This window comes from Lampetra fluviatilis, chromosome 18 (assembly GCF_964198595.1).
Source record: "Lampetra fluviatilis chromosome 18, kcLamFluv1.1, whole genome shotgun sequence".
Taxonomy (NCBI): Eukaryota; Metazoa; Chordata; class Hyperoartia; order Petromyzontiformes; family Petromyzontidae; genus Lampetra; species Lampetra fluviatilis.
The window spans coordinates 12,141,691-12,153,120 of NC_136292.1; the positions used below are offsets into that span (position 1 = coordinate 12,141,691).

Consider the following 11,430-nt stretch of genomic DNA (forward strand, 5'->3'; position numbering starts at 1 on the left):
ACCCTTTCTACTCTTAGGTTTTTTCGGTAAAGTCACGTAGGTAATAAATACAATTTTAATTAATAAAAGTAATAATATAAATTAAAATTAATAAAAGTAATAATAGAAATAAAATAATTTATATTATGACTTTTATTAATTTTATTTTATGACTTTACCGAAAAAACCTAAGAGTATGAATCCTTGCAGTCACGAAAGCTTCAAATCTAGAATTTACCCTTTCTGGCAATACATAATAATCAGGTTACTCGTCCAGTACTCTTGATTACTCGGATGACACGAGGCACACACACACACAAGCTTAATCACGTGACGACGATGATGTTGCTGATGTTGTTGAGAGAGAGTGTCAAGCAGGTCTGGAGATCACTCGGTCACTGAAGTGGTGAGCACTGGTGTCTCTTGAGGACACGGTTACAACCACAACCACCGTGCCCACAACAACAACAACCACCACAACACATCAACAACCACCGGCACGACAACAATCACCGACGGTGCTGGCGATGATGGACGGCACTCACCTCGACCGCAAGGCCGACCCCACCACGCCCCGGGTCAACGTGGCCGCAGGTGAGAGTTCATGACCGTCGCACTCCTGTCAACCCCTTGTCAGTGCCCCCTACCTTGTTACACACCAATTCAGACCTTATTGGTCACCCCGTGCCCCTTGTAAATCTCAACGGTCATCCTGCAAAGTCCCATCACAAGGGAGAGACACAAACAAATTAGACAACAATTTATTGTATTGCCCGTATTGAAACGGCTGTACGCCGTATCGACCTGAAAACTCAATTTCCCTGTACAAGAATACGGAGTAAACCGTGTGGCTTCGACAGCTATGCCGTCAGCTGAGCCGCTCCGTGTGGGGAGTCGGCAGGCGGGTTCACAACTTGACGTTGCCCTCTCTGTGTTTAACTTCATTTCATTTGTCACACGGATGGTCCCGTTTACGACGGAGATCTGTGGTTCCGTGAGCACAGCAGCAACAAAACAAAGACACTTTATGGGTCTCTATGAGTCTGCAAGGGTCTCTGTGTATCTCTATCTCTAGGTCTGTATCTCTGTCATTGTCTCTGTGTATCTTTATGGGTCTCTCTTGGTATCTGTATCTCGAGATCTCTCTATCTGCCTCTTTGTATCTATTTAGGTTTCTGGGTATCTCTGTACTGCATCTATATATTTCTCTTTCAGTCTCTCTGTGTGTCTCTATGAGTCTCTGTGTATCTCTACGGATCTGCATTAACCACGCGTGCTTAATGTAAAAGATGCAAACAAATATGCATTCATAATAATGAACGTATTGTCATTGAAACAGATTGGCCTACACCACAGGCAGCCTCTAGTACGGCCTTGTCTCACCACCATTGCTAGACTAGAGAACGTCAAAAGGCAATACAAAATATCAAAGCATTAATATATCGGGACGACGGGTTATAACTACGAGACCCGTTTTGCCGGTATCGAGATGATGACCAAAATAACGGGCTTTACCCTTTCCGGCAAGAATACAGGAGGTGTTAAGATGTTCAGACACCAAATAGACACTTATTGCAAGAACCCTGGCAAAAAAGGTCCCATAGATATCACTGCCCAACCCGATATATATTGACATTGCCTTTGTGCTGTTTGCCTTTTGGCGTTCTCTGGTCGAACACTGGTGACGCATTGCCATAAAGGAGGCCCTCTCTGGTGTAGGCCAATCCGTTTCAAGGACAGTGCATGTACATTATCAAAGTACGTTTGTTTGCATGTTTTGCCACAAATATGATGTGTGGTTAATGCAGACTTGATGCCTTGTGATAGGTGTCTCTTTGGTTTTTGAACATCTCAACACCTCCTGTATTCTTGCCTGAAAGGGTAAAGCCTTTTCTTTTTTTTCATCATCTTCATACAGGCAAAAAGGGTCCCATAGATTTATGGGTCTGTCAGTATCTCTACGTGTCTGTGTATCTATATGGATCGCCTCTGTATCAATCTATCGCTATAGGTATCCATGTATTATTTATGGGTCCGTCTGTGTCTCTGTATCTCTGTCTCTATATCTCGCTGTATCTCTGGGTCTCTTTGTCTCTAAGTATCTCTGTGGATCTCCATATTATTTTGGTGACCCAGGACGCTCTTGCAAATGGGACTCCACCTCTGTACCCTGGCCTCTCTAGAAGTTGTCACCTGGTCATACAGAATCTACATGACACTGAAATGGCTTCACTCACACTTGTGTGCAGACTCAACGCTCAAGCCTCATGAAGGTGGCGGTGGCGGTAGTGGAGGGATTCACTTTGGCCAGGTTCCCAAATGGCTGGCGCTTCAGTTTGAGTCTGGGACCCTGCACGCCGTATCAGCGCTCACGCAGTACTGCCAGACTTACGGGTTGACGCTCCGCCTGGCAGAGGTGGACTCAATGGGTGAGTAGAGGGGCAAGCGGGTGAGTGGCTGAGTTTGTGAGTGTATGAGGGGGTAAGCGAGTGGGTGGTTTGGTGAGCGCATGCGCGCATGGGTGGGGGAGCTCAGCAAGTAGCTGGGTGGATGGGTTAGTACTGTTTGAGTGGGTGAGTGAGTGGGTGAGTGGCTGAGTTTGTGAGTGTATGAGGAGGTAAGCGAGTGGGTGGATTGGTGAGCGCATGTGCGCATGGGTGGGGGAGCTCAGCAAGTAGCTGAGTGGATGGGTTTGTGAGTGTATGAGTGGGTAAGCGAGTGGGTGGTTGAGCGAATGTTTGCCAAAGTGGGTGAACGCGGGAGTAGGTGGGTGGATGAGGTCGTGTACGAATGGATTGATAAGTGGGTGAGTTGTGTTCGTGCGTCTCCTTCCTGCGTCTCCTCCCAAACGTCCTCTCCCCGCGTCCTCCTGCATGTCTCCCCCCCCCCCCCCCGTCTTCCACCCCCCTCCGCCCCATGTAAGACGGGGTGGTTGGCCGTCACTTCACGGTGGCCGCGTTCCTAAGTGGCGACCGCGTCTCCGTGGCCGTGGGGCGCAACAAGAAGGAGGCACGTGCAGCGGCAGCAATCGCTGCCATGAAGCTGCTGCTCTGCTGGCAGGGAGATTGCAGCAGCAGCGGCGGTGGCGGTGGCCAGCAGAGGAGGCAGGAGCAGCAGGTGATGGGGGCAGCTGAGGCTGAGAAGACTCGGGGATGCACAGGTAAAGCAGCAGCAGCAGCAGGACTCTTGTAACACGCGTGGGTTTTTCCACTGACACACCTGAGCCAGACCAGCATGTGTGGGTGTCGCTGCCCCATGCTGCCCTGTGGACGTGTGTCGGTGACGCTGTCCCTGCTGCTGTTTGCTGCCCCGTGCTGCTGTGCCCTGCCACCACTGCTGGTACCCGGTAGAGGTGACGGTGCCGGGGCCGCTGCTGCTGGAGTTGGGCATGGGGCCCGAAGCCCAGGAGGCTGTGGCGATGGCCGTGCGGGAGAAGTGTGCGGAGCTCGTGGAGATGGGGGGGGACACCCTCGTGGGGGGCAATGATGGCGTAACCCCCCGGCTGGCGGCGTTCCTTGTCAAGCGCGGTGCGGGTCACTCACTTGCACACTCACTCATACATACTCAGTTGTCCACTCACTCATAGACTCACGCACACACACTCGCACACTTGAAAACTCACTCTTACATGCACTCACTCAGTTGTCCACTCACTCATAGACTCGCGCACACTCACACACACTCGCACACTTGAAAACTCACTCTTACATACACTCAGTTGTCCACTCACTCATAGACTGGCACACACTTGCTCACTCACACACACTCACTCGCACACTCACAACGTCACCGCCACTAAGTGGTGGTGACGTCACCACGACACTTGTGCCATGCCAGGTGCACTTTGAGGCCACGTCAAGTGTCGAAGACTCACAGGAGGTCAGACCCAGGTCCCATTGGTTGACTGACTGAGATGACTGGCGGATGCACCAGCTGTGCTCCCCCTACTGTACCAATTTGCTGCATTTTAGCTGCCTGATGCTCTGCCCGTTGTGAGCATCACTCCTCTGCCCTCTGTTGTTGTTGGAGGGCGACAGCCACCAACTGCCCATTAGCGTCCTTCATGAGCCTCCTCCATAGAGGCCGATATTGACAACATTGGGACCAGTCTTCGGCAAGTCCACTCAGTTCCACATCCTTCTGTACCACATTAACCCATTTCTTCTCTAACCTGTGCTGCACCCATTTAGCCCCCTCTATCCGACCAAACAACTGCTTGGGCAAGTGGTGGCTGCGCATTCGGGCTGTTTCAAGATGACGCAGATGTTCCTTTAAAGGGGTCCACGTTTCGCGAGCATAGAGAAGAGAGGGGTGTTACTGTGGCCGAGAAGACCCAAAGCCAGGCAGCTTAAATACAGCGAGTTGGCACATTGGGGAGCACACGTGATGCATCTGCCAGTGAAATTGATAAACCCATAGCACCTGGGTCTGCCCGTGACCTGCTAGCAGCGAGCGCTTTCCACTATTCACGTGACTTCGAGGTTCACTGAGCCTGGAAAAAGCGCCGTGGTGATGTCACCACTTAAAGGTCGAACGAAAGCTGTTGTGTGCATGTAGGTATGTGTTTGTGTATATGGGGAGTGGTGGTACAGTGGCTAGCGCACTGCTACAAACCTGGAAATTTGAGTTCTATTCCTGCCCGCGGCTAACACCAGTGACAATTATCCGAACTGGTCCTGGGCTTCGCCGAGGTCGACTTGGCCTCAAATGAGTACCTGGTGCGGTGTGTAGTTAACATCGCCACTGGGGAGACAAAAGGCGGCCGGACGTGGTGTTGGCCGCCCACCTCCTTCAAGTACCGTGCCGGCCTTCATAAATGCTACTCACTAACAGCACTTGCCCAATCAATATGTTAAAGGCTACATGGGGGATCTTTGTCTTTGTGCAGTGGGGCACCCGTTCCAAGTGGTCGCCGTGGGAACCGGCTGGGGCATCTGCTCCGAGACGCCCAGCGGCAGGGGCCGTGAGATTCTCGACTCGCACGCCGAGGTTACGGCACGCCGCTCCCTTCAGCGGTAAGCCCCCCATATCCGCTATCCCCCAATCCCCATATCCACTATCCCTCATATCCCTCATATCTGCTAATCCCCATATCCGCCAACCCCCATATCCGCCAATCCCCATATTTGCAAAACCCCATATCCGCTTTCCCCAATATCCGCTCATTTTCACCAACGAAAGCAGACGACGCGGCACCCCCTACAACGGTAAGAACCCCGATATCTGCCATATCCACTATCACATAAAATGGCTTGCGAGTTGATGTTGATGCTGGCGTTGATGTTGATGTCGATCTGGGAGGCAGGTACCTCTACCGCCAGCTCCTGCTACTCCAAGCCGGTGAGGGGACGGTGCTGTGCAGCACTGCCGCTGCTACCCCCGCTGGCGGGGGGCTGCGCTACAGTCTGCAATCGGGGGTCACGCTCCACCTCTACCTGGACCAGCTACCCCGCGGGGCTGCCCTCGCGTGAGACGCCGCCCCCCGCTGCCCCTCACTGGGGTGCTGGGACGCTGAGATACTGGGACACGGAATCTCAGACGCTGGGACACTGGGGCACTGAGACTGTGAATCTCCCCGTGTAGGTGTGCATGTGCTGCCCTCTTGGAATATTTCCTCGCCCTTCTCTCCCCATCCTCTCTTTCTCCCCGCACCTCCAGCTACCACCAAGGCTCCCAGAACCTGCAGCAGGTGCTGGCGACGGGAGAGAGACACCTGATTTCGGCCTACACGGCGCCTCCGGCCCCACCAGCCCTGCAGACCCCACAGGCCCCACAGGCCTCGCAGGCCACGCCAGCCGCGTTATGCCAGGCCCAGCTACCGATAGCCGTGATGAGCGGCAGTGACAAGCTGATGCGCTGGGAGGTGCTGGGAGTGCAGGGCAGCCTTCTCAGCATCTTCCTTGAGCCCGTGTACATCAGCTCCATCACACTGGGTGCGTTTTTGCCACCACAACCACCAAAAACACCACAATCACCATCACCAGTAACACCACAATCACCACCACTGTCATTGTACATCAGCTCCATCACTTAGGGTGCGTTTTCGCCACCGCCACTACCACCAAAAACACCACTCTCACCATCACCAGTAACACCACAATCACCACCACCGTCATTGTACATCAGCTCCATCACTTAGGGTGCGTTTCCACAACCATGATCACCACCTTCACCATCAATACCACTATCACCACCACCATCACTACCATCATCACCATGTACATTTCCATCAGGCTGGGTTTGTCTCCGCCACCACCACCTTTAACACCACTGTCGCCACCACCACCATGTATGTATGTTGACCTTCTTTCGCACCGTACATCACCAACTGTGCTAATCTGGAGGTGCGAGGGAAAGACAAGAAACTAAACACAAAAGGCAGTTCTAAAGAAATTAGTTTTCAATTTAGTATGTGAGCTCCATCATGCTCGATGGGTCTCCACCACCATCACCACCATGACCACCATTACCAAAACCATTACCACCATCACTGCTGCAATCTGCACGGTGTGCCACGTTGCCCAGGTGGATGGGTGAGTGGGTGGGTGACTGGATTGGTGCGCGAGTAGATGAGTGGGTGGGTGGGTTAGTGGGTGGATGGGTGAGTGGATGGGTGGGTGAGTGGGTCATTAGATTGTTTTAGTGGGTGGGTGAGTGGATGGATGCGTCGGTGATCGGGCGGGTGAGTGCGTGATTTGAGTGGTTGAGCGGGCGAGCGGGCGAGCAAGCTCCTTCCTGCGTGTCGCCAGGTGGAGCGGAGGCCTCGTGGAACTGTGTGGAGTCGCTGCGGGCGGCGCTGCACGGCCGCGTGTCGCTGCGCCTTTGCGCCGACCTCCCCGGCGCCTACCTCACCAACATCGCGCACATCGGCCACGTGCCCCCACGTGGGGGGCCACGGAGGAGGGGGCCAGGGGCAGAGGCCGTGAACTGGAGCGAGGGCGACAGCAGCGTGGAGGTGGTGGAGCCGGCGACGGGGAGAGAGTCGCCCACGTGAGTCGGCTCGCTCGCTCACCGTCGCTGACCAACACGCGAACGTTGCTCACCATCGCTCACCATCGCTCAGCCTTACCATCTCTCACCATCGACCGCTCGCCGGTCAACTCGCCTTCACTCAGAACCATCACCAACATGGCTACCACGATCATCATCACCACCGCTTTCATCACCACGATCTTTACCATCATCGTTCTCGCCCAAATCCTCGCCTATCTCCTCGCCCGTCTCCTCCTCGCCCGTCTCCTCCATGCCCCCAGGTCCCCGTTTGTGTCGGGGCCGCACCACGCGAGTCGTCTGTGCAAGGCGGCCATGCTGTCTCGCCTGCGCCTCGTGGCGTCTCGCTTCTCCTCCTTCGCCGTGTCCACGGCACCGGCCGCGTCCGTCCCGGCGCTGCTGTCGCTGTCGTACAGCGCGTGCAAGGCGCTGGCAAGCGACTACCAGCAGGCCAAGGCCGCGTTCCACCGCCACGCTCACCACCTCGGCCTGGGAGCCTGGCAGAGCCACCCCAGCACACTCGCCACCTTCACCCGCTGAGCACTTACTCAACGCTGCTCAGTCGCTCGCCACCACCACGCTCGCCACCATCACGTCCACTCACCACGCTCGCCACCACCATCACGTCCACTCACCACGCTCGCCACCACCACCATCACGTCCACTCACCACGCTCGCCACCACCACGCTCGCCACCTTCACCCGCTGAGCACTCGCTCAACGCTGCTCAGTCGCTCGCCACCACCACGCTCGCCACCATCACCACCACCACGCTCATCACCATCACGTCCGCTCGCCACCACCACCACACTCGCCACCGCCGCCACGCTCACCAACATCATGCTCACTCATCACGACCACTTTCACCACCGCTACGGTCGCTACCGCCGGACTCGCCACCGCCACGCCCACCTCCACTATGGTGTCCACCACGCTCATCGCCCCCATACTCGGCACCATCAAACTCGCCACCACTCTCACCACTACGCTGACCACCATCACGCTCGTCACCACGATCACCACCACAACGCTTGCCACCAGCAAACTCGCCACCACACTTCCCATCACCACCACTTCTCAGCACCACCACGCTCACTTTCCCTGTTGATTTGTGTTGCTGCATTGCGTTAGCACGAGGAGGTTCAGAATCGATGTTAGGTTCACAGTGGCCATGGCAAAGACACTGAGCCAGCGCAGCTGAGATCCTGGACCCGAGCCCTGGGTCCGGGTATCTCTCGGGGAGTTCACGATGGCCGTGTCGCAGAAACCAAGCCAACAGCTGACAACCTAAGTTTGATGATTTTCTCATGGGGTTCACAATGGCCACGTCAGGTTCATAATGTCCGTGTCGGTGCCACGGTGGCTGCGCCGTTACACCGGTTCCGTCTACAAGTCTTCCTCCTTAACTCTTCGTTTCCCTGTGCCCCCCGCCTCCAGTTTGAGGCCTCCTCCACCGTCTTGTCCACCGTGTACACGCTGTGATCTGCACGGCCACTGTCGACGCTGCAAGCCTCCGCAGTTGAAATTTCTTTGCAAAAAAATCAATAAAACCGCACTCCTCAAACGATCACACCGCAGCTGTGCACGCGTTCGTGGCGTTGGGGGGAAACGGAAAGAGGAGAGAATAGGACATAGGATGGGAAGGGAGTGGAGAAACGTGAGGGGGGAAAGGGGAATGACCAGGCCAAGGTGTGTGGGCTGATGAAGAGGGTGGTTGATGGGTCATGATTCAAGCAGAGGAGGGAAGAGGGAGAGGAGTGAGCAGAGATGGTGAGCTGCACAGAGCAGCAGCGACGTCTGGTTTCACAGGGAGGGGGGTGGCGTGGAGAGGGGAGGGATTCAAAGTGGGGGTAGCTGCACACAAAGTCGCGTCAGTCACAGGAGGCTTGGGCCGATTTACAAATCGAGATGGAGATCTATGGATAGGAGAGATTAGGAGGGGAGGTGGCTGCGCACAGGTCGCGTGATTTACAGGAGCCTTGAGCCGACTGAGCAGGGAGAGATGTTGGTCATCATCTCGACTCGTAACGCCACCGCACGGCGGTCGCCCGCTCATGGAGAGAGAACGACTTGGAGGCGCGGAAAGGAACCAGAGACGAGCGGGGAAGGCAGAAGCTGCAGCCACGTGTTGAGGCGGCGCTACCAACAGTTGCCCAAGCTCTGCGGTCCTCTACTGTAAATGAAGGCGTTATTTGGCCCAGTTAATACATTTATACGTGTGGGTCGAAATCGGAGCCAACTGAATGAAAGTCTGAATTTAATAATTTAATCATAAATGGTTCTGGTGGTGATTGTGGTGTTGGTGTTAACATTGGTGGTGATGGTGGTGTTGGTATTGGTGGTGTTGGTGGTGGTGGTGATGGTAATGGTGGTGGTAGTGATGGTGGTGTTGGTAGTGGTGGTGGTATTGGTGGTGTTGGTATATGTAGTGGTGGTATTGATGGTGGTGATGGTATTGGTGGTGGTGGTGTTAGTGGTGATGGTGGTATTGGTGGTGTTGATTTGTGGTGTTGATTGGTGGCTTCGGGAGACGGCGCAGTTGTAACACAACCCCCAGCAAGGCGCCCGGGTTCAACTCCCAACTCGGGCGCCTCTCTGCGTGGAGTTTGCTCCGCTCTGCGTGGGTTTCCTGTGGGTTCTCCACTTTCCTCTCTCAGCTAAACCTCAAAACAGCGGAACTGGGTCAGTATTTGCCAAACGACACCGCCAATGGTGAGAAATCGCCTGCAAGTCACTCGGGTTCAGACAGCAGCAGCATCACCTGGCAAACAAAACCTGGCAGGACCCTCTTGAACTTTGAGTCCTGAGCGTCGGGAGAGGCTTTCCCGGGCGAACGAGCGGAATCTTCAACTGGTGGCTTTCGCGTGAAAAACCTGTTCCTGATCAAAACCGGTTAACCCACGCGCGCAGGTAGGTGGGGTGTTATACAAGTAGGAACAACAGTTCTCGCACTGCCCACCAGGGATTATTTGTCTGTCGCGCATGGCCCCGCCCCACCAGAGCCCTCCCATTGGCTCGGGGGCGCCGACCAATGGGAGCGGTGGGTTGGTAGAGGGGGGGGGGTTAGTGGTGGGGGAGGGGCACCGCCGCGACTCGGGCCAATGAGGAGACGGGGATGTTTAATTCATAAAATGGAACTGGGGGAAGGTGGCTCTATAAAATGGAAGCCTTGAAAATAAAAAGGCGGATCTTTTTGCCTCGTGTTTCTTTCAACATTCCCAGCCTTAAGGTGATTCAGTAGGGGGTGGGAGGGGTGGGGCTGGGCGGTGAGGGAGGGGCTGGATGGGGAGGGGAGGGTGGGGTTGGGCTGGGTGGGGTGGGGCTGGTCACCCCGTTGTGCCCTTGTACAACTCAGTTTAACCTACACACTGCACTATACACGACACGATACACCACTTATACAGGTAGGGACAACAGCTTCCACACTGCCCACCAGGGATTATTTGTCTGTCTGTCGTGCACGAATGCGCTGTCCAACCAAGTTCCTAGCTGCCCACTCCGAAGGAACGTGTTGGCGATGATTCATTTGACCGCCGAGGTCGCCGATTTGACTCAAGAATCCCGGCGTGGCACTTGCAACAACGAATGGCGCAGGTTGTTGTTGTTGGTGGTGATTGTTGGTGTTGGTGGTGATGGGGTTAAAGTGCGTGGGGAGCGGTGGTGCAGCGGTTAGCGCGTTGCTGTGCTCCGAACCCGGCGACCCGAGTTTGAATCCCGCTCACGGCCACCAACAGCCAGCGACGATTGTCTGAAATCCGGTCCTGTGCCTTCCCTAGGTCGACTGGGCCTCAAACGAGTAACCTGGTGCGGTGCGTAGTAAACATCGCCACTGGGGGAGACAAAGGCGGCCGGGCGTGGTTGCTGGCCGCCCCCTTCGTAGGTGCTGCTGCTCGCTAACAGCACTTGCCCCAACAGTCTGTTCAGAGGCTACACGGGTGGTCTTTGGGGGGTAACGCGTGGGTAGTCGCCACTTGTCGGTGTGGAAGAGGGGGGCCCCCTCCGTCTCGTGCAGGAGCCCCCCCCCCCCCACTGAGCGAGCAGTTGCAGGGGCTGCGCCTGCGGATCGTCGCGCACAGCCGAGCGGCGGAACCGGATACAACGAGAAGAAATCTGAATAAATTAGAAAATATTAATAAATTAAAAAATATTCATACATTTGATATTAATAAATAAGATAATATTAATAAAGTAGAAAATATGAATACATTAGAATATTTTTTAAAGAAAATATTAGTAAATTATAAAATATTAATAAATTAGATCATATTAATCAATTTTCACGACAGGATAAATTAGTTGATATGCATAAATTCGCAAAACTTAATAAATTAGACAAGATGAATCAATTAGCAAAATTGCATAAATCAGATATGAATAAATTACCAGATGCAAATAAATTAGCTATGCTGAATACATTTGGTAACTTGAATAAATTAGATATTTATATATGCTAAACTGAAT

At 54.2% G+C, this 11,430-nt stretch overlaps 1 protein-coding gene across 1 annotated transcript; it reads left to right on the forward strand.

The window, feature by feature from the left end:
• Positions 1–391: 391 nt before the first annotated feature.
• LOC144937043 (adenosine deaminase domain-containing protein 1-like) lies at positions 392–7,606 on the forward strand. Its single transcript, XM_078864278.1, has 9 exons — positions 392–573; positions 2,229–2,408; positions 2,903–3,139; positions 3,330–3,506; positions 4,868–4,994; positions 5,285–5,446; positions 5,638–5,912; positions 6,729–6,969; positions 7,233–7,606. Exons 1-9 carry the CDS (start codon positions 507–509, stop codon positions 7,507–7,509), a joined length of 1,743 nt encoding a protein of 580 aa, XP_078720404.1. The 5' UTR covers positions 392–506; the 3' UTR covers positions 7,510–7,606.
• The last annotated feature ends 3,824 nt before the right edge of the window (positions 7,607–11,430 follow it).